Source organism: Ursus americanus, chromosome 10 (genome assembly GCF_024610735.1).
Source record: "Ursus americanus isolate L20-20 chromosome 10, mUrsAme1.1.p, whole genome shotgun sequence".
Lineage (NCBI taxonomy): Eukaryota > Metazoa > Chordata > Mammalia > Carnivora > Ursidae > Ursus > Ursus americanus.
Genome location: NC_142136.1, coordinates 50367072 through 50391207, shown reverse-complemented (window position 1 = coordinate 50391207; position 24136 = coordinate 50367072). Strand labels below are relative to the sequence as shown.

The following is a 24136-nucleotide window of genomic DNA, read 5'->3' as shown; positions in this document are numbered from 1 at the left end:
TGAATAGAAGTAAAAGGCCACATGTACAGGATTTCAGCTGTTCTCTTTTCCACCCCCTCTGGTTTCAGGTTAAAGGAGATCCAAATGAGTGACTACGATGCCACAACGTATGAAAGGTTCTCAGGTGCTGTTCGACGGCAGGTGCGCTCCCTCCGAGTCATCCTGGATAATTTACAGGTAATCCCTCCATCAGTGGACTAAGAAAATAATCTGGGCCCAAAGCTGGACCCATCCCAAAGCTCTTGGAAAAGTTATCCAAACCCTAATCAGACAGTCAGAAAATATCAGTGCCAGAAATGTTTTAGTAAGACTGTGGATCACTCCATGGCCTTCTCAGGTGAGCTCTCCAAGGAAGAGTATTTGACCCCACCTGTGCAGAAAACAATAATTTGACTAGCAACCCTAGAAAACACTAGACTTCCTGATTTCCCTCATATAAGATCTATGAGCATCCCACCTTAACTAGAAATTCTCAGGTAGAATTCTCTTCCTACAGATCATTTTCCTGTCATTGGCTATAGAGACAGAGGAGCATTTTGGGTTGTCCAGACTGTGCATTCTCTGTGTCTCCTAGCATCTCCTCCTGTTCCCCCTACCCTGCTTTGCCTGCTATTTTTCAGTTTTAGACTGTGGTTGTCTCAGAATCAGTTAATACTGCTCTTGTCCCTTAAAATGCTGATTAAGATGCTTCAATATTTCCCAAACAAAGACTTGTTATTTTTAGAATTTGCTTTTAAAAAAATGCATAGGCAAATTGAGTGAACAAAGTAACATGGAAAGATTGGATTTTTCTCCAGTGAAGACACTCACTTTACCAGTGGTTATCTCCCTGGGCAGTAATGGCGTCTTCTGGGTGATCTCCAGGGCAAGGCAAAAGGTGAAAAAGAGCCAAAATGAACAGTTCATAGGAAATGAGGGTGATGAGAGGCAGTGCTTATGCCAAGACTGAAGAATGAGTGCTTTAGTCAGTCAGTCATTTCTTAAGTTCTTGATGCACACCAGACATTAGGGCTAAAAAAAAAAAAAAAAAAAAAAAAAAAAAAAAAAAAAAAAAAAAAACAGCCCCTGCCCTCAAAGAAGGCACTCCAAGACAAATAGGCAAAGGATTTCTTACATTCTCTAGAGAAGTGTGTGCACAGTACTATGGAATGAACGAAGAAGGGCTTCGTGGAGGATGTAATGCTTGAGTTCACACTTGAAAGATGCTGAGAATTTTCCAGATGGTTGAGGAGTCAGGGTGTTCCAGACATAGGACACAGGATGGACAAGTGCAGGTTGTTCCGTGGGACCAAGAAGAGCCTGTGTGTGGTAGGGGACAGTGGCAAAGGAGAAGGTTATCAAAATCACAGAGACGTTGGGGTGCCTGGGTGGGTCAGTTGAGTGTCCGGCTCTTGATTTCGGCTCAGATCATGATCTTGGGGTCTTGAGATCAAGCCCCATGTTGGGCTCCACAGTCAACAGGGAGTCAGCTTGAGATTCTTTCTCTCTCCCTCCCCTCTGCCCCCCTCTTTCTCTCTCTCTCTCTCAAATAAATAAATCTATTTTAAAAAAATCACAGAGACCAGATCACAATCTGGCCTTTGTTTCCATGATGACATGCAGACAACGTTGAGGTTTACCCTGTGTACAAATGGGCCATTAGATTATTCACAATACCAGAGAGGAGTACGAGAATACATTTTTAATTGAAGGAATGAGAATCCTCATCTGGTATTAGTTTGGTATTCACTGGGCACCAGGCTCTGGTTACTTCCACAAACATCACCACATTTAATCCTCCCATCAGCCCTTTAAGATAAATGATATTATGTTCACCAGATCAGCCAAAGGAAGAAAAAGCAGACCCACTTCTGTGACTTCTTCAAGTAGGACACCAGGTAAGCCTGGGTTAGAGTTAGGGTTACCATTAACGAATGACTTCTGCTAAAGGCAACAGTGATGAGACCAGTATCAGAAACTGTGTCCAGTTTGGCTTTCTGCCCTCAAAGAGAGATGTGAAAGAGAACTGTGAAGGGCTCAAAGAAAAGCAACAAATAGATTAAACGGATGGAAAACAAGAAATTGGCACCTATCAAAAAAAAAACCCATAAAGGAATCAGGGTTCATAACTTTCTAAATATCCTCAAATAGGGTAATTGTTTTAAGGATGTTTTTATTCTCTTCTTCCCTGGAAATCTGAAAAAGAGAAACTAGGCTTCAATAATAGCAAGAAAGAGTTTTAAAATATAAGAAAGGGAATAAAAATGATGTAATCCTTGGATGAGAACCTAAAACGGATGTAGAACTCCATCTCTCCACATACACGAGCACTTTAATAGTAGCAGGCAGTTACTGAGCAATCGCATGTGCCAGGCGTTCCACTAGACGCCTTGCGTTAGCAGCAGCGTTGCCACCATCTCTTCCCTCACCATCGTCAGCGTCAGCATCGCGTGGTGACTAAGAGCGCCGGACAGCCTGGGTCCCGTAAAGTGCAATGACAGATCATAGAGCAGTTTGTGCAGATTGACTCGTGATATGCACAAAGCGTGTAAAACAATGCCTAGCACGTAGCATTCTCTATGGAAGAGTTTGTTTCATCGTTACTTCCATAGTTGTTGCTAATATTCGTCAGCCTGGACTGCAAGCCAGACACCCAGTTACATACTTCACATTCATTCATTGTGCTGGTGAATCCTTAGGATAACCAGACAGAACGATTTTCTACATTTGATAGATAAGGAAGCGGAGGTCTGTAACCTATCTATTCTCACAATCTTATGAAATGTAGCTATTTGGTTCCCGTTTTGTACTGAGGGAGCGGAAGAGTAGAAAGATGTTGTGACTCGGCCTGGGTCATGTGGCCAGGGAAGCAGGCATCTGAGCCCGAAGCTCGGGTCCCCGTTACCTGTTAGGCATCTGTACCCGCTGCCAACCGTACAATTCTCTGAGAAGAATCGTTCTCACATATACCCGTAAAGCATTTTGCATCATTATCTGGATGCCAACACAGCATTTTCAAGTGTTTCCCTTATTGAATACATGTATTTTCAAATCCACGGAAGTGTTATTCTCAGGTGGGCCTTCTAGTCCTCCATGTAGACAGTTAAAAACACAGCTACTGGCCAGGGATAGACAGGGCCTCGGGTGGAATATGAGTCTTTAGATTGTAACCAAAACAAGAAGGCTTTGTTTGGTCCCCCTTTCGCCACCGTCTGCCAGTCCTGTGTGGCTCTGATTGACTAATAGCTCCCAGCTGTGTTGAGGTTGCTGTGTAATCCCGGTAACCATGGGTGTTTCCTTGGTGAACAGCAGAAAGTCTGGCCAGGAACTAGCAAATCATCGTTTGAGATGACTTCTCGAAGTACAGCTTCAAGCCCACGCACTGATTGCGGGTGGCAGGGCTGAGATGTGAAGAAAGGGAACGTCGGTGCCGCTCCTGTTAACGTCTGCTTCACCGCACGCGTCTGTTGCCACTCCTGGCCTTCCCAGCTGAGAGAGCCATCACCGGTGACCTCTCTTTGCTACGTGACTGGATTCTGTATGGGATATCGTAGGGTCCTGGTTATTGGACCTTTTATGAATCAATAGCAAGAAGTTTCTTATTCAAATAGAGTCTATCATAACTTCAATTATACTTGGTTCAGAATCTGAATGTCTCCAGCATTGCCTGACAAAAGAAAATATCCATTCCACGAAAAGCCACTGATTGTAATCATATCTTCTCTCCAGCATTTTGCTGATCTACAATCAGTAATTTCATTCTCAGGCTAAACTAAATTAGCCTTTCTCTGATTGCTTTGGCTAGCATGATATCTCCATGAACCAACAATTATGTTCTTTTTTTTTCCTTGAGTAGTTTAAAATGAGCTTAGGTTGAGATAAACAGTGTTTTTGAACATTGATGTGTGACGTGCACTGTGCTTGGGCAGTGAGGGCACAGAGATTCATGGGATACTGTCCCTGTCCTCCAGAAGGCTATAGTTTTGAGGAGTGGGAAAGACAGTCACCCAAACAGATCATTTCAGTTAAGTATGATAGGTGTCTAGGTGGACAGATGCATAGAATGCAGTGGAAGCCAGAGGAAAGGGATTCTAGGATAGATTTTTCAGGAAAGGATACATGAGCCGGCTTTTGAAGGGTACATGAGTATTCACCAGTTAAAGAAGGGTGAAAACAATGCCCCAGCAGAGAACATGGCGTAGACGAAGGCATGACACTGCGGTCTCGGGTGCAAGCTGAGGGCTGTTCAAGTGTGAGCAGGATTCCACTCAGTGTCAAATGCACACAAGGACTTGGGCTAAGAGGCAGGTAGGTGCCGGGCAAGGAATTTAAACTTTATTCTGAGCACCCACTTTATTCATATGTAAAGAATGGAAGGCATTTCCCCATTCATTTTATTCAATTCAGAATAACTGTATTTCATCCAGTCAACGTCCGTCGCATATCTCTTTTGCCTAAGGTTTCTTGCCTTCAATGACTAACTTAAGAAAGAAGATATGCGAGTAGCTGTAGTAGGACACAATACCGTACAGGCCACGGCCACGTTTTAAATCAAGTGCGTTTCATGTAGGCAAATGTGTGAGCAATTTCTAGGCTGCGCAGTTAGGGAAAACTCAGAGGAAGTGCCATTTGAGCTGGACCATGAAGGGTGAGCATGGTTTCAATTGGGAACTTTTCTAAGGATGCGGATGGAAGGACAGTCTTGACCAGAGCTTCTCAAGCCTTCTGTGGAGAGAGGCCTGGTTTTTTTCGTTGACCATGAACTAATGCTTTTATAAAATAAAACAGAAATGAATTACTGAAAAAGATATAAAAATGAACATATAGGATACAAAACTGTGTTATTCAGTTTTAGATTCAGCAAACAAAAAGCACTTTGTCAAATTGCCATACCAGTTTTTAGATGCTTACTGTTCACTTCTGTAACTTATTTCATCATGGACCAGTAGCAGGTGTTACTCACCAAAGGCAGTTTGCATAGCTCTGGTCTAGACAGAAGGAACCTATGGGCAGAGGAAGAAGCCTTGAATACAAGGCTGTTTGGAGAATGACAAACAGTCCAGAAGGACTAGAGTTCAGAGTTTGGGGATGGAGCTGAGGGCAGTGGGTAGTAGGAGAAAAAATGAGGGGAAGGTGAACCCCCAAGGACCTTGAACACCATGCTGACTGTATTCCATAATCAGCTGAGGAGTGTGAACATGACTGAGAAAGGGAGTCGTATCGTTGTATCTTCTTTCGGAGGCTTCATAACCTCCTAACCATGGAGAGAGAAAGGATCAGAGAAGAGAGAGGTGGGGAAACCGGAAATCAAATCATTAAAATTACTTTCGGTATCCAGGTAAGAAGTGATAGGAACCTGAGCCAAGGTAATGGAAGTGAAAATGGAAAGGATGGGGCAGTTTGGAGGTAGGACGGGAAGACAGTGACTGATTGAACGTGAGGTGAGGGAAATGGTGAGGTTTTCAAGCCCTAGAGAACAGCAATAGGGAAGCCAGGAAGAGGAGAGGCTTGTGGAGAAAGCAAATGTTTGGTCTGGATGTTACCATGTTTTCTCACTGCTGGGACACCTACGTAAAAATGTCATGCATGATATTTGAAGATTTTAAGATGTGAATCTGGAGTTCAGGGGCAAGACTAGGACCAGATAGGTTGCATATCTGTATACATATCTATGTCTGCATTCTTAAGGTTATCGGTGTAGAGCAACAGCCCAAGCCAAGAGAAAAGGTGTGTCGACTAGGATGAGAGTACAGAGCAAAGGGAGAGGAAAGGTGGAAACAGCCACATCGAGGAATGTCTGCATTTCGGGGAGAACCGTAGAATGCCAGTTACTCTTTTTAGCATCCGAATGGCTCATCACTCAGTACATGGCGTTAGTGCCAGGAGGGACAACTTCAGCCAAGTGCAGCCGAGAAATACAGTCCTGACTTCCAGGCTGCTTGAGCACGGGCCTCTAACTCGGTCTTCGTCGGATGACCATGAACATGTTAAAATAACAAAATCCTGTAAACAGTGAAAAACCACATGACAGTAGAAATTAGGGAAGAGTACTGGTGACACGCAGGAAGCTTTGAAGGATTTGTGCTGAATGGAGTGTGATGAGACCCTGTGGATGACAGTACTAGCGACAACTCAAAAACCTCCCTAAGAAAGAGCGTTACTAGCCAGGAAGTGCACGAAACCCAGGAGAATCAGATTGGCCTCCCTTACATGGAGAGGCGGGGAATAGAAGCCCGAGCCCTCAAGTTGGTGAGCAGCAGATCACCTGACCTCCCTCTTGGCACGGCCAAGCAGCAACACCGGGAGCAGTGGGGATGGGGAGGTCCAGATTTTAGGCCGTGGCTACAGCAAACAGAAAGCTGGGGAAGGAGTAACACCGGGAAAGGGGCCAGACCAGCCTTGACTTATCCTTGGCTTAAAGATGAGATCAAATACTAAGTGGCCCCCTTGCGATGGCTTTTCCAAACAAAGAAAGAAATGATGTGAGGATGAAGTTCTCATGCCGTGACTGTCCACAGTTCCAGCTCCTTCCCTACTGAGCTAAGGAGTGTAGATTTAATTCAACTAAGAACACCAGTTGAAAATCTTCAAGAAGAACTCTGAAAATAACAAAGTGGCGAATCAGTGCAAGCAAGGAGGGTCTGTTCCCAGTCTGCTCCTAAACGGTTTTGGAGAGCCGTCTCATCCTTCAAGAGCAGGGACACCCAGAATGAAATAACACAGGGTCTGTGAGGTAGGGTAGCAAGCATCCAGGATGCAGAGGAGATGCTGCTGCTGGGCTACAGTACTGTCTTCAGAAAACACCCGAGTTCTAGAAAACATCTGCTTTGTGTTCTCACAATTCAAAGAAACTTGAGATATGTGAAGTAAGACATGGATTTTTAAAAGTCTGGCTAAGAAGCAAGCAGGAATAATAAGGGAGTTGAATGCAATAAGGAAAGATTATTAAAAAAAAAAAACTAAAAATGCAGTGCCAAAACTGAAATCTGCATTGAAAGTAGGAGGAACAGACTCAATCCAGTCTTAAGTCTAAGTACTAACGTAAGTGGAAACTTGAATTGTTATTCCAGACTGTAGAGGAAATAAGGAGATAAAAACAAAAGACAGCTGATCGGTAAAAACAGAGCAGAGGGCTAACACACTGAGCCACGAGCCCTCCCGAGAAGTAGGACCTTGGCACATGGTGAACGTGCTGTAAATCCATGCTGAATGAGCCAATGATATTCCCGAAGAGGACCCGAAAGAACACGTGAACAATAATCAGAGTAACAACAACAACAAACTGCACTGAGCTGTGGGTGAAAAACACTTCTCCGAGGCCCAGGCGAAAGTAATCGGACAGATGCGCACCTCACTGCAGCCTCGCGGAACAGCGCTGACATTTCCAAAGCAAAGACCATAGCCTAAAAGCATCCCGGCAGACGAAAAACAAGCTCTTGTTAGCCAAAAATTAATCTTACCTTCGTTGTCTCTGAGACGTTGAATGCCACAAGATAGTGACAGAACAGGGGGGAGGGGGAGCTGTGAGCCGAGAACTCTCTACGCAGCCAAAGTACAAGGAGACGGAGAGACACTTCCAGACATTCAGAGACTTCAGATATGTGTCACTTAAGTGCTCTTGTTGCAAATAACTGTGAAGTAAATACGTGTACACACATGTACACACACATACATGTACAAAATAAGCACATCTGTTTAAATATTCCAGCCAATTAGGAGGGGAATTCGAATTCTTTAAGAATGGGAAATTCATGGTGTAAAAGGACTTACGATGAGCCTCAGAATCAGTTAAACACAGAGTCAGCTCTAAGTAATTGTGGTATGTTTCAAAGAAAACTCAGATATCAAGAATAATGCTTTGAAAAAGATACACAATATAAGAAAAGTGAACGTAATAATAACAAGCGGGGCCTAAATTCTCATGGTGTCTCACAAATTAAGCCAAAATCAAGAAGTCGATAGGAGGGATAGAAGGAAGCAAAAAGTGCGATAATTTGTATTACCTGCAAGAGGGACAAATGCTAGTTCATTCCTGAAAATAACTAGAGAAGAGAAGTTCAGTCAGGCGTTTTAAAAATTTAATCATGCCAGTATTTTTTAATGCGTTTGCTGCAAATTGCAGCGTGTTGTCATAAAGATCCTTGCGATTCCTGTGTGGAGAGGGGCCCACGGGGGCAAGGGGAGAAGCAGGGAGGCCGGGCAGGACGCCGTGGCAGTGGTCCAGGCGAGAGAGAAGGGTGCTTGCGCCCTTCTTTGCCGCGCACTAGACGTGAGCTGTGAGAGAAGGAGGATGCGAGATGCCTGTAGGCGTGTGGCCTGAACAGCCCGAAGAATGGGGCTGCCGGCTGCCTTTTCCTGAGATGAGGACGACTTGGGGGAAAGCAGGGCCCGGTGAACACAGGGCTCCATTTGAATGAGCCGGTTTCCAATGCCTGCTGCACGACCACACTCTGCTATGTGTGGTTCCCAGCTCCTTGGAGGTAAAAAAAAATTGAATTCTTGAAGAACAGACATAAAATTGCTTTTATTCATAAAAACCAATTATAAAATGACAGTACGTTATGGCTCAAAGTCATAGTTTAATTTCACATCAGCAAGCAGGAGAACAAACTCTTCTAAAGAGGGTCGTCCTTGTTAAGTACGTGAATCACTATTTACCCTTGCCAGGACATGTCACTTCTAGAAACAGGGAATCCCTTGAAATAGGAAGGTCTGTATCTTCTCTTTCCAGGGCAACCCTGTTTCAGCATTTAGAGCGGCTAGCAACCTAACAGGTATCTAGAGAAATACTTTTTGCTATGTCAAAATACTGAGAACCACAGGGGCGCCTGAGTGGCTTAGTCAGTTAAGCATCTGCCTTTGGCTCAGGTCAGGTCCCAGGGTCCTGGGATCGAGCTCCACATTGGGCTCTCTGTTCAGTGGGGAGCCTACGTCTCCCTCTGCCTCTGTCTGCTGTTTCCCCTGCTTGTGCTGTCTCTTTGTCTCTGTCAAGTAAATAAATACAATCTTAAAAAAAAAAAAATACAGAGAACCCCAAAGAAAATCGTATTGTTTCCACTGATTTATAATTTGTTATTTTATAAACACTGTGCAAAATTTACCTTAATCCAGCATCTTATTTTTTTAAAGGTGCAGATTAATAGCATAAGAAGTATATGTTGGTTGAACATGGAGAAATGTTACAAATAACAGGAGCTAATGTTTAATAAAAGAATCACTGCTCCCAGGTATCCTCAGACATCCATTTACATTTACTCGTTCACACAAGCAGTATTTATTGATGATCGTCTATGTGCTTTATTTTGTAGAATGGATGTGCTTTCTATAAAAATTGCTGCTTAAATCTTTCTAATCTCTTCATTAAATAAATTCTGAAGGAATAATAGAAAATCGGCTTACTTGTAGAGTTTATAGGTAAAGGAAGTCCTGATTAACCACAACCCAGATAAGCAAAGATTGAAGATTAATCAGAATACTTCCAGTGCTGAGATCGCAAGATCAAGTGTCACAAACCACAAGGTAATTGGTTTTTGTCAAGTGTCTTCTTCCTGATGTCCTCACTGCTGCAGACGAGTGTGAATGTATTTTCTGGATAACCAGTTATTTCCCAGAAAATAAATTAACCAGAATACGTCATCCTCTGAGCATTTCAATTAGTCTAGGTGTTCTTTACATGAACATAATAAAACTGTATTTCTTTTCTAGAAAGTCTGTAACATAGATTTTTACTAGTGAAACCTAGGTTTATATATAATAAATTCTCATTAGTATCAACTTATTGTATAATCCAAAACAGATGGACATATTTATAAGAATACTTTTACTTCATCCAATAGGAATATACCATAAAGCTTATGTTGGGACCTTTGTTATACATAAAAGCATATCTTTAAATGCAGTGGGAACGTACTAGTTAAGGACGTATCTCAGTGAGTCCCATAAAATACACAGTCCATAATAATAAATATTTCTGTTCCAGCCCAAAGTAAATTTTTAAAGTGCTCCCCCTCCAGCCTCTTGCCTCCAAGAGTATCCATTCTGACAGGCCTCTTCCTGTTTCAAGTTTCCAAAAATTGGTGGGCTGGCTAGGCAGATGGCAGATCATAAATTATCTGGCCATAGTTATCTGCAAGTTCTAGACTCGAAGACTAATGAATAGTGCTACTATTATAAAAATGTCTTTGTGCCCAGCAGCTCCGGATCAAAGGCTAGTACATACTTCCACTTCTCAAAAACAAAAACTACTGGCTCATGTTCCTAAAAATATCCGTGACCAGCAGAACCAAAATTCATTTTTCCACAGATAAAAATAACGAGGAAGGGAACATGCTATCCACCCACCAGAATGGCTAACAATTTTTTTTAAGCCATCAATATCAAGTGTTGGTAAGGATATGAGCACATGAAACCTTCATACTGCTCATGGGAATATAAGTTGGAAAAATCACTTTGGAAAGCTGTTTAGCAGTATCTACTAGAGCTGAACGCATCCAGGGTTCCTAACCAGCAGAAGTACACACACACACCCGCTCCAGGAGACATGCTCAGGACACTCCTGGTGGCATTATTCCTAATAGCCCCAGAGTGGAGGCAGCGCCATTGTAGAAGGCATAAATTGTGACCGAATCATAGGACTGACTCTCAGTGCGGCAGTGGGCAAGCGTAAAGAGCTGCCACACACAGCAGCGTCGGTTCGGTAACCTGACAGCAGTCACGTGCAGCCAGAGAAGCCAGACGCAGAAGAGCACATCCTGTGGGACTCCCATTTTTGTGAAGTCCCGAGCCCGGCAAACCTAAGCCATGCGGGTGGAAGTCACGATGGGGGCTGTGGAGATACAGGTGGTTACATGGGGCACTCACTGTTAAAGCCCATTGAGCTCTGCACTTAAGATGGAGGCACTTTACTTACAAGTATGTTGTACTTCAATTTTAAAAGTTGACCCAAAAAAAGGAAGAAAGGGATAGCAGATTTATTGGAAAAAGCAGATTCCTTCCCTCACCCTTACCCCAAATTTTACCAAGTTCTTTTCGTCTGTTGGCACATATAACGGAAATGGTCTTCAACCTAACGAGTACCTTAGGGGATGATAATTATATCTAGGAAAAGAAGCAACATTGGCAAAGAAAATCAAGACCTAAAATCCCTAGTTTCTTCCATGGTGGTGAATCCAGAGACAGCAGACAAATATAATATTCTAAGGGAAAAGTAAGCATTTTATAATTCTGTAGCCTCTCTACCATGGGCAATAGTAGGTCCCCTGAAAAGGACCCCCTTTTATCATTTTTACTAATTATTAGTAGAATTCCGCAGTGCTGTTGGACCAGTTGTTAACAAACCTACTGAATCAAAAAGTAGTTAACAACCCCACCGAATCAAAAGCTGCATTTTATCAAGATCCCTAAGTTCTTTGTATGCATATTAAAGCTTGAGAAGCCTTACTCTGCATAACCTGCAAGCTAGTCTCAAAGATATATTTCATAAAAGTATAAAAGGATATTTTTAAACCCTTTTGAGAAAAAAAACTTACTTTTGTTTCAGATTATAAAAGTCATGAGTTCATTATATGAAAACTGGAGGGGCGCCTGGGTGGCACAGCGGTTAAGCGTCTGCCTTCGGCTCAGGGCGTGATCCCAGCGTTATGGGCTGGGCTCCTCTGCTATGAGCCTGCTTCTTCCTCTCCCACTCCCCCTGCTTGTGTTCCCTCTCTCGCTGGCTGTTTCTATCTCTGTCAAATAAGTAAATAAAACCTTTAAAAAAAAAAAAAAAGAAAACTGGAGGGGTGCCGGGGTGGCTCAGTCCAGCTCTGGATTTGAGCTCAAATCATGATCATCTCAGGGTCATGGGATTAAGCCCCATGTTGGGATCTGTACTGAGCATGGGGAGTCTGCTTGAGGTTCTCTCTCTCTCTCCCTCCCCCCATCCCCAGCTTGTGCACACGCATGTGCTCTCTCACTCTCTTCAATGGGAGGGAGGGAGGGAGGGAGGGAGGAAGGAAAGAAATTGGAAAATATAGAAATTAAGGGAAGAAAACAATATCACCCATAATGTCACAACCCCAAAGTAACCATGACTATTAATATTTTTGTTTTCTCCCACATATTTTTCCTTGCATGTATACAATGTACATACATATACACTGAGATAATACTGTATGGACATGCTTTTATATGATTATCACATAACATTTTACAGTAGCAATCAACTTTCAGTAAATTTTTGTCGAGCACCAGTTATGTATCAAGCACTGTTCTAGGTGCTGCAGTTATGTAAGGGCTCTTATCCCATAAGCCTGACTTTCTAATGGAGCAGACAGATAATAGAGACAAAGAGGGGGCGCCTGGGTGGCACAGCGGTTAAGCGTCTGCCTTCGGCTCAGGGCGTGATCCCAGCGATCTGGGATCGAGCCCCACATCAGGCTCTTCTGCTATGGGCCTGCTTCTTCCTCTCCCACTCCCCCTGCTTGTGTTCCCTCTCTCGCTGGCTGTCTCTATCTCTGTCGAATAAATAAATAAAATCTTTAAAAAAAAAAGAGACAAAGAGGTAAATAATACATTTGTAAACAGCGGTAAGTACAAAGAAAGTAAAACGGGGATGAGCTACAAAGTGGCACAGTGCTTTTTTTTTTCTTTTTTAATAACCCATGCTTATGATCCTGGACCTCTTCGATTCCTTTAGGATTGACATGTACTTTCTAGCCTTACCAGAAACTGTGATGCACTCTCCATTTACTATTTGGTTAAACTGAGAGTTCCATATTATACGTAGTTGAATTACGTGTCACTAGAAACTGAATAGCTTCCCTTGAACTTCTTCAACGTCATTGCCTTGTCAATGCATTGATGAAACTTCGAAAATCGAGGCTTAGTGATAACAGTGGCATAGGAGTGGCTCTTTATTGCGTGTACACATTAATATATTTGTATTCAAATGAGGGAATTTTGCACCCGTTTGCAGCAAGGGCATCAGGAACAAGAAATTAATATAGGTAGTCCTGCCTACGGTTATAGTGTCTGGAGCTGCTCTGGGTAGTGGTTGGTCTTCTCCTAAAGGAAACACCGGCTGCCTAAAGCTTGGCTTTGTATTTTCAATGACAGTACTGTCCTACAGCCACCTCCAATGAAACAGTGATGGGAGTGTGCTTACGTTAATCTGGGCTTAGTTGTCTGTAATGTGTCTCGATGATGATGATGATGATGATCATACCAGCTGACATAGATTTCCAGGCTCTTCCTTAGCCAATTCCACGTAGTATCTCATTCGCTCTTCACAAAAATTCAAAGTAGGAACTAGTGTTATCTTTATTTTGGAGTTGAGGACGCTGAAATGCGGACAGGTTAAGTAACTTGCTTGAGGTCAGATATCTGATCATGGTGAAGGGAAGATGGGAACCAGACTCTCGGATCTTAACTACCACTCATTTGCACTCACATGATCTTGACTACGACTCTCACTTGCACACAAAAATATTTTAACTATTCTAGCCACTTCTTAATGTAAATATAGTCATTGGCTGTAACAAACCCATGCCTTCCTTTGGGATACTGTCATTCTTCATTGCTTAACTACCATCTTGGTCCACCTGGCATAGTTACAAGTCATTGTGGGAACGTATTATGTGGCAGTACCTTTGGGAAAGTAATTCAGAAGATTTCTCATCAGAGAGACATGGGGGACGCAACATGCTCATGAACTATTACTTTCAGCTGTTTCCACTTGTACCATAAGTCTCAGAGAACTCAAATAACAAATTGTTTTCCCAAAAGGAAGAGTTCTGAAGATCACGTTTTCTCTGTGCCTGTGGACAATGTTAACAGGTTCAAGCTGATTATTTTGTTACCTAAGAAATTCACCAGAAGTACCGTGACAGAAGATGCGTAAGAAATGTATAACCCTGCGTTTCTGGACTCTGCACATCTCTCCAAGGGCTCATTTGCATACTGTTTTCCCATTTATATGTGCTTTAAGTGAGTTCATTTTATCATTCCCTGTGTTAAGACGATTAAAACTGACAAAATCTACCCAAAGGGCATTCTTTGTTGGCAGAGCAGAAACCAGTCCTTTGATGAAACTGTGTTCATGCAGACGCATCACTTATTTGTAAAGATCCTGGTGTGTTTCCTGTTTTTCACACAGAAAATGTGTCAGGTACCCTCCAGAAGTCATTAAAATAAGGATTTGTATTTGTGTGTGTGTGTCGTTGTAGGCTAAAGGTAAAGAAAGACAGTGGCTAAGACACCAAGCTACAGGGGAACTAGATGATGCCAAGATCATAGATGGGCTGACTGGAGAAAAAGCCATCTACAAACGCCGGGGTGAGCTGGAGCCGCAGGTAAGTAATGGTGAACGAGTAGCCTCGGTCTGTAGAGTCCAGCCCTCTTTATAGACAAATGCTTTCTTGAGTTGCCATCTTTGTCAAAACACCAAAAACCCTGAATATGGCAACCCGATCTCCTACCAGGGTCTCCCATCTGCAGAATCCACCAGAAGGGGCGCCTGGGTGGCACAGCGGTTAAGCATCTGCCTTCGGTTCAGGGCGTGATCCCGGCGTTGTGGGATCGAGCCCCACATCAGGCTTCTCCGCTATGAGCCTGCCTCTTCCTCTCCTGCTCCCCCTGCTTGCGTTCCCTCTCTTGCTGGGAGAGAGAGAGCCTCTCTCTGTCAAATGAATAAATAAAATCTTAAAAAAAAAAAAAAGTCCACCAGAAGCTAGCAGCTGAGAGAGGCTGCTGCTGTCCATGCAGATCAGCTCCTAGGACAGAGAGCAGGATGCCCCTGGAGGGGACAGTGAAGACACTCAGTGTCCATGCATCCTGGAGGACTGTGCTGGTGGAAGCCCTAGAGCAATCTTGGTGGTCTTCTACTGTCCTGTGACTTTAAAGGTCTGTTCCCATCCTACACCTGAAGAAAATTTTCGAAAATAAGAAACTCTCCCTGAAGTAATTCCAACCATAGTATACAAAGCTTTACACAGCCCTAATATTAAAGCATCTGCAACAGAGCGGCAAACGTAAAATGGCGGTGGGTGAAATACTGCATCTCTCCTCTCGGAGGGCTCTGTGATCGCCTGTGTCCCAGAGTAACCAGAATTGCTGAGCAGCCGCTGAGAGCTGGGGATGCAGTGACTGGTGGGGAAGGGTAGTCACTTACTCCATTTAGATGTTTATTCAGAGAGGATCTTTTGGTAATTTGGGCAGTACTCACTTCTGTGTCATTGGCATGAGTCAACAACTGCGTTCTTCACTGACTCATCGCAGTCAACAAATGTGTTCAGAAATATCTGAATTGCGAGTGGTCATGGAAGCATATGTGGTACTGTTCTTCATTTAGGCGGACTCAACAAGTTTTTAAGAAATATATTGAATTTTGTCTGAAATCATTGCCCTCCAATACCCACACTATGTTTTGGAAATTACTAACCATGCTCATTAGCTTTCATGCATGTCTGCGAGTGTATAATGACAGAATAATCTGGAATTTTTCTTCTTCATTTTTTCCTGTAAGTAAAACTGACAAACATACTTTTGTTTTTAATTTGGCAAACTGGCAGGCATGAGTCCAAAATCAAACTGAAACTCGGAGGAGTTTTGCATTTTAATCAACACTTGTCGCTCAAGCGCAGTTAGGCGCCACTCTCATGCTTTAAGCGCCCAGAAAAGTCGCAGGAGTAGTAATGCAGTAACGGGAAGGAAGAGAAACCCGAAAGCTTACTAAGAACAGAAGACACTGCAGAAACATATTCCCTCGGTTCTTTGCCAGACCCCATCTCACATAACCTTGTTTTAGGAATCTGACATTTCTGGCGGGCTTTGTGGGAAATGATTTGCAGGTCACAACGTAACAGGTAAGAGTAAAACTGATGTGGCCTTCCAGAATAACTCAGTCTTGCTAGTGTAACTGACTCCGAGGCATGACATGAAAATGACATGTTGGGGTTTATATCTTTCCAGATTATTATTTTTAAGGATAATAGCCTCAGTGAGGCGGTTTTACTAGATGAGGTTGGGTCTCGAAAGGACCATACTTGAAAGGAAAATCTTTCCCATATGGCCCCAACTACCAGCCCAAGTCTGAAATTCCATTTACTGAAATACAATCCTCTCCACCTGCCAGGTCAGCCTTGCGCAATGCTGAGCCTACAGCTGATCGGCCTGCCCCGCGGCTGGCACTCTGGGGCCTCTGTGAGCCCCTCAGAACGGCATCCAGGGATGGTTTTCTGGTTCACAAGGCTTTTCTGTTGTTCCCCCGCAGCTGGGCAGCCCGCAACAGAAACCCAAGCGCCTGCGCCTGGTGGTCGATGTATCTGGCAGCATGTACCGCTTTAACGGGGTGGACGGCCGGCTGGAGCGCTCCATGGAGGCCGTGTGTATGGTCATGGAAGCCTTCGAGAACTATGAGGAGAAGTTCAAGGTATGGCATGAACTAAGAATGGTGAGAGGTGTCACCGAACACATCTGCCCCAGGGTCACCCCAAGTTAGGTCATGATGATGGATAGGTGGGTGCAGGCTCCACCAGAGTGGACAAAAATCAGCTCATCAGTTCATCAGCTCACCTACCAGCATAGAGAAAGAGAACCTTTTGTTTTATCTGCCATAATCATCAGAAAATGATTTAAAGGACCAATACAATTTAAAGGACTGATTACTACAGAAGAAAGCACTTTACAAGTGTGTGATGTTGGTCATAATGTTAGGGGGAAAAAACCAGACATTTAGAAACACCACAAGTCTCTTCCCCAGATTTCTCGGAGCCTCCCTCCTCATCCCAGTTCCCGCCACACCCCATTCTTGCCCCACCGCCCAGCAGACAGCCTCCCAAGGTTTGAGAACACCCTCAAAGAGGATTATTCTCAGCCTTGCTGTGCCTTTCCACGTGGGCGAGGATTACACAGTAATAGATGACGCCGCTGACAATGAGGACGGCAAGGCCGGGAGACATGCAGTCTGCCATTTAAACTACGTCCACTCTGCGCGTGCTCAGTTTGCTCTGCATCCTCCTTCAGATGTGGGAATGTGCAGGAGGGATCCCCCAGAGCCAGGTGACCGCCCAAGGTGAGCCCAGCAGTCCACGCTTAGTCAGCCGCAGGAGCACCTGCACTCTGGCCCTTACCAGAGCAGGTCACATGGCACGTGCTGTGTCGTTATTATCACAAGTGCGGCGGAGAGAAACGGTGTATGTGCGACATGTGTGGCGGGTGCACGGCCTCACCGTCGGTATTCTAGACCGTATTCAGCATCATGCATGTCCTGCAGAAACAGGCGGTCTTAGATCATTATTTGGCTCGACAGCCCACCTGTAGGATCACTGTCCTGAGACATGTCTTGTGTTAGGATGGAAACAGATTGATGGAACCCATCACGTCATTTACTTTAAGCCTGTTTCAGAGCTCCAGGCCTCCCAGAGTCCCTTGTATGGAGCTCTGCGTGAGAGATTCCTCTTAGAGGGAAGTGGCAGGAAAAGGCGGCTTTGATCAGGGAGTGCTGTGGGCTGCCAGGCTCTGTACCAGTGCAGGATGCCAATACAAATAGGAGGTGGACTTTCCGTGTAGGGAGCAGCTTTGTTTCCCTTGAAGAACCGGGTTGCATTTCCCCCTGTGATTCGTGAAAACCATGGAACTGTTCAAGATTCCCTTGCAGTTTTAGTTGCCAGAAACTCAGAGTCGAACTCAAAGACCAGCTGTGGTAGCTTTATGTCCTATGGCTTGTGCCCCGGTATTCAGCCTTTTCCTTGCCTTGACCCTCTGTCCCTTCAGATGTAACTTTTTCTTGATTTTGATTTTTTGCTTTTTTATGTGGTTTTCTAGAAAATATTTATTTTAAAATATTTAGATCCTTTCTAGTAGGAGGTTGAGTATAATTCCTTGGACCATGGACACCCAGAGGATGGTTAAACATCCACCCATCACATCCGCACAAATCTCACTGAATGTTTTACAACCCTTGGGTTCTGCTAATATTTGGATCAGCCCACCTGCCTCTTGTGTGACTCCTGAAGGTCGGTGTTCCTCAGCTTCCTGTGAGTTATATGGAAATGTTGATCCATTATAGATCGTAGCAAACGTATCACTCTTAAAATTGGCATACCTGTTCATATTCTCTAGAACAAAACTTCCAGTTAGAGGATTTCTGTGCCTTTGAGAACAGAACTGCTCTGATAGGTGAAACTACTTCTTCTAAGTTTTTAGAAAGATTTTTTTAGGAGTTCACCAAGAAATCGGTTGGACTGGGTAAAGAATTAGAAGGCGGAAGGGGGCAAAGCTAATAGGGAGTTCAGAGAGCCATTCCCAGAGCCTGCAGGGAGACGGTGTGATTAGCACGAAGCGTGCCAAATATTTCATTCATCTCACACAGCACAGTGTGCAGAGATTGAGGTTTGTCCAATTCTCACTGTGAAAAGTCTGTTATTTGGAATAACTATTAATGAGACTGGACATATTGCACCAAAAAGAAACAATATCAAGAAAATGAGCATGTCCCAGGATGTTGTTTTGTTTTGTTTCTAATTGCCAGTTACAGCCCAGCTGTTGCCACGTGATGTACTGGATTTCCGTAAAATGACAAATTGTGCACTTGCGAAGAGCAGAGTACTGTGCCAGGTGCTGAGTCCCTGCCATCCATGAGCACATAGCCTAGTGAGGGGGACCCATAAAGACTACCAAGTCTAGTGGAAGATTCGGAGAGAGACATGTGGTAACAGAGGCACGAACAGAGCACACTCCTCTCCAGACACCCCCCCTCCGGGGCATTACCCCAAAAGTAGTGTTTTGCTGATAGTCTTTGATTCCCACAAGAGTACAAACCATTTCCTCAGTCTTTATCAGTAAAACCACAGATATATTGAGAAGATAACCATATGTTACTATGGTAATGTAAATTATTACCAAATCCAGTCACTATTTAGAACAAGAAATTATAGCAAGACACCAAGATAAGAATAACTTCCTTCACGGTTTGAAGTATCTTTATTGTTTTTTTATGCTAGTAGATCCTTAATAGACAGCTCTTTGATTGTTTGGGGTTTGTGCATTTTCTCATACTTCTAAACATACTCCTTACATTCACTACAGTTCCTTTAGAACTTTTTTAAGAGCACAGAAAGTCTCCAGTGCATTAAAATCTTTCCAACAAAAGGAAAAGACATTAAGTCTTCACAAAACAAGCTCTTTGAGGAAAAGCAGTCGTTGGGCAAGGACGTCAAGGGCTGGGGGAGAGGCAGGATGGGGAAGACACAGGAGTCCCCTTCCTGCAAATTCCTCCCCGTGTCCATGGACTTCAGAACGGGGTTGCTTTCCTAGGTCATTTACTCAGTTTCCTCGTTCCTCACACAGGAAACCGAGACCCAGGAACATTAAGGACTTTTCCCAAAGTCAGAGGGCTAGTTGGAGACAGGCCAGGACCCCCCACCCCTTTGTTTGTTTTCCCTTTTTGATATTCTTGTTTTTAAATTTTCCCCTTTATTTCCCGCCTTTTTTATTTTGAAAAAATGTGAACCTACAGAAAAAGTCGAAAGAACAGTGAAATGAACACCCATATGTCTTCGCTTAGATTTGCCGATTGTTGGCATTTTCCCTCATTTGCTTTATGTCTCTCTCTAAATATATACTCTCTTCCTTCTTCCGAATCATTTGAAAGTAAATTATAAACGTCATAACGCTTTACCTCCAAATATTTTATTATGCTTCTCCTAACAGGACATTTTCTAATACAACCTCAATGCCATTATCGCATCTAAGAAGATTATCAGTAATTTCGTAACATCCTCTAATGTCCAGTCCACCTTCACTTTTCCCAGCTATCTCAAAGGTGTCTTTTTTTACGGAAGTATAACGAACGTGCAGGGTTATATTAGTTCCAGGTACAGCTTAATGATTCCACAGTTCCGTATATTAGTGCTCACCACGGTGTTTCCCGAAAGTGTCTTTTCTAATTGGTCTCCCCCCTCCACACACACACACACACACACAATCCAGGATCCAGTGAAAGTCCACACTTGTGTTTTGGTTGTAATGTCTTGTTAGCCTCTTTTAGTCTGGAACGGCCACCTCCCCTGCCACTACCCTCTTTTTGGGGTGGTGGCTCTCTTGAGAGTTCAGATCAGTTGTTTTATGGCATGTCCCTTATCCTGGATTCATCTGGCTGTTTCTTCACAGTGCCATTTACCTTGTCCCAGTGTTCCCTGTGTTTCCAGAACTCCTGACAGGCTTCCCCCCGCCCTCCGACATTGGGTGCCCTGGAGACTTCGTATAATCTTCTCACCACCCCTGCCAACATGTCTACAATTTTGAGAGGCCACCGGCCACCCAGTCTCTCCTGGGGCTCCCCAGTGTCCTTTGTCGAGGGTGGGAAAGAGGTGGGATGGAGCCTACTGACATTCTGTGAGAGCTTTTTTGGGGGGTAATTAAACATGTGTAGAAGGTACAAAAAGAGTGAGAGCGAGGCCTTTGCCCCCTCTCTCAGCTCCTGCTTCCATCTCCGGTGGCGACCACCGTTAGTGGACTTTTTTGTGGTATCGTCTCAGAGATATTTGATGCGTGTGTGTCAGGCGTATCCCATTCCCTCGCTTCTGTATCTGCACCACGTGATCACATTCAGCTCCCTTCGTCTGTGCGTTCGTGTTCTCATTTGCAAGAGAAGTGTGAGGACTAGGAATAACTAATGAAAGTATGTAACTTTCTCAGCCAATATAAAATGACGCAGGGGCAAATGAGTTTTAGGAGTTCCTAGTGAAAAATTTATATTCCATAGCCTGGGATGGCATTGCACATGGAATCTTTAAGAATTAGCAGTATGCTCTGAGATGCCCCACTCCCCAGTTCCAGATGGCTCTTAATGTGGTCCTCCTGTAGTTATCCCTCCTCTCTCGAGATGTCCAGTCTGTATTTGCTTTGAAACCTTCAGAAGCCACCGGCCTGGCCCGGTGATCTGGACTCTTCCCTGAAACCTCTCTGTCTCAGCATCTGCCGTGTGTGTGGTTTGGCTCGGGCTCGGCTCCCCAGCCCTGGGTCATTACAGTCCAGGTCCAGGAGGCACATTCGGAGTCCGCCGACACTTTCTGTTCCATCTTCGCATGATCCTTGCCAAACCACAGGGACCCTCGAGAAAGAGTTACTGAGAAGAAATGGTAACGCAGTGTCAGGACACATTCAAAGCCATCTGAAGCTTTTACAGTTTCTCATAATCGGTCTACCAACTGCACGCGGTTATTCTCAGGGACAGCATTTACAGCATCTTCAGACAGGAATAGCGTTACTTGCAAATAACCATCATAAACTCATCTTATCAGCAAAATTGTTAATGTTCACAGAGCACTGAAACGCTGGAGTGAACAGAGGAATGGTAACAGTTGTGTGAACCATTTTATTTAAGTCCGGAAGCCTTTATCTTCATTCGTTTGTTCCTTGTGATTTCTGCAAGCCCCTGAGAACGTTTTCACTGGAACCTTAAAGTAGACCTCCTTTTCAAAAGCTCTTAATGCCTTTGTTTTCTTTCTTCTAAGTACTCCTTCTCATCAAAAGTGAGGTAACTGTTTCTCCTCTGAGCAGTCAAGTAGCCACACCGGGCAACAGGCAGATTTAGTTAGTTATTGAAAAGTTGCACTTGAAAAAGTGTTCTCAGATTTATTGTTTTTGTGGAGAATAAGTCATTCTCTAAGGCCATGGTTTCCTAACAGTGTAACGAGGTACCCTCAAAGGGTGTTGAGGAGCGATGGTGAGCGGACAGGACTTTTTACCCCTTCCCCTTCTGTCCCTAATTAAACCAAAACAATTCACTTACATTGATTTTGCATGATGTTTCATAATCTGGGCTTTTGTGCAATATTTCATTTGGAGAAAGACTTCCACTGTTTAAAAATATTTTAAAGAGTTAGAAAACTGCTCTTCTAGAGCCAATATTGGATTGTTATTTCTTGTACACTCTGAGGGCATTCCTTCTAGAAAAGACTTCATCAGTCCTCGGGTACATTTAGATGGCTCATTCATTTGACAAGAGAAAGCAAGGCACAGGTTTTCCTATGACTAAGTGAAGCAGACTTTTTTCATTCTGTTTCATTCTGAACCATTGAATCTTCATAGAACTTTGGGATCAGGAAGGGTCTTGGCAATCATTTTCACTAACGTCTTTGTTTTACAAATGAGAAAATCAAGATCCAGAGAGATTAAGTCCTTTGCTCGAGGTCACACAGCTGCGTGGTAAAAGGCCAGGACTTCTGACTCCCACCTCAGGGCCCTTTCTTAGTTGATGTTTTATCCCTGTTTTTTGCAGCCATTTTATTTCTGCCCAGTCAGTATTTTTACAAAGCTGTGATTCAGGAGCAAATGTACCGTTCACATAAAAGACTCTTATCTTTTCCTCCCCTTAGCACTTCATCACCCAAGTGAGGTATAATAGCCATGACTTTTCTCGAAGATATCTTGGTCAGAAAGGCTGGGTTAATTCTCAGAAGGATGTGGAAAGATATGACTCACAAACTAGCACCTGCTGGGAAAATTCCTTCTATCAACAACTTAGCTCAGTGTCTGTAATAAACCTTTTCCTGATGCCTCAGCAATGTTTCACACATTTAGAAATGGAAAGCAATCATTTTATTAGGCTTAGACTTTGAATAAATTCTTATTGCAACATGGAGATAAGACCAAAGAAGGGTGTACAGAGTACTCTGGGTCCTTTCAAAGTGAAACAAGAATTCAGAATTGACTCGATTGTTGCTACAGCTATAGAAGTATTGAGCCGAGAGGTTGGGTGGGGGAGGACAGGGAGGGGAACAGTTAGGGAATGATTATTTCTGTAAGGTAAAGACATTGGACTTAGAGTCGGGGCACCTGGGTTCGGCTTCCACCTCTGCCAGCACTCGATCTCTGACCTTAAGAAAGGCTGTTCATCTCTCCAGGCATTCATTTCTTCATTTGTGAAATGAGGTAATACCCACCCCAAAGGTTGTGAAGAGAATCAAGATGAGATGAAATATATAGGAGCAGTTTATAAACTATGAAGAACTATACAAACATTGACATTCTACTCATTAAATGTATTGTCCTATACTTTCAGTGACCCAGTGAGAGCAGATAAAACAGAGATTATTCCTATTTGTCAGAGAGGTTAAGGGACATATAAGCATATAATGTTAGAGGTCAACTACACCAGCATTATTTATAAGGAAGAAACAAGATTTAGAAAAGTCAAGTGACTTGCCCTAGGTCAAAAAGCTTGTTAATATCAGAGCTAAGTCTAGAATCCTTGATCTTCAGACCATTATTCTTTTTACGTTGACTTCTGTGATATGAAGAAAAGTTAGCTAACTAGCTACTATAGCTATTGGCTAACTAACACCTTAGGGTTCTGTTGGTACTTCTCTTGACCTTCTAAGTCACATACTCATCTTCTAAGCCTTTGCTGCCCACTGTCAATGGTGCCATCTTAGAAGGGTGTACTTGGATTTCTAGAAGATTAGAATTTCACACATCGTCGGTCTTCAGAAATAGCCTCAGATGGGTGTCTCATACGTAGTTATAATGTGGATGTGTAATAAAGCACAGCCTTTCCTAAAGTTAGCAGATAATTATCCTTCCCCATAGAAACCTAAACATAAATCTTATTCGTTAAAAAAAAAAAAAATGCTAGGGACACCTGGGCGGCTCAGTCAGCTAAGCGTCTGCCTTCAGCTCAGGTCAGGATCCCGGACTACCAGGATGAGCCCTGCATCCCGCTCCGTGCTCAGCTGGAAGTCTGCTTCTCCTTCTGCCCCTCCCCCCTCTCATGCACACTCTCTCTCTCTCTCTCTCAAGTAAATAAATAAAATCTTTTTAAAAAAAAACACTAATAGCTCTTTTTTCTAAGCTGAGATTTCTTTGCAGTCTAAGTACCACAAATCAGCTTTCTTATTTGCTGATAAATGTGTCTTGGACTGAAACTCAGCATTTGTTTTCATTTGTTATACCTTTCTCTGAATGAGATTTTCAAAAGAGAATATAGCAAAAGGGCATTTAAGCAAGCTCCTAAAGCAAAGAAGTATTAAAACTGGCCTTCTCCCATTGAGGCTGTTCCTTACTACTGTGGTTTATTATTTATGTGTGTGCCAAAAGCAAGACTCTACAAGGACTCAGAGGAGACCGTGAGGAATGGAGAAATCATTTTGAGCTGCTCAAAAAAAGTTACGATGTA

General features: G+C 43.5%; 1 protein-coding gene across 1 annotated transcript in view; it reads left to right on the top strand.

Annotated features, from left to right (window-relative positions):
- VWA8 (von Willebrand factor A domain containing 8) overlaps positions 1–24136 on the top strand; it is a 342760-nt gene that overhangs the window by 305425 nt on the left and 13199 nt on the right. Inside the window, exons 40-42 of the mRNA XM_045810950.2 lie at positions 69–177; positions 14184–14309; positions 16229–16387. Of these exons, the coding sequence (XP_045666906.2) occupies positions 69–177; positions 14184–14309; positions 16229–16387 (394 nt within the window). The remainder of the gene's footprint in view (positions 1–68; positions 178–14183; positions 14310–16228; positions 16388–24136) is intronic.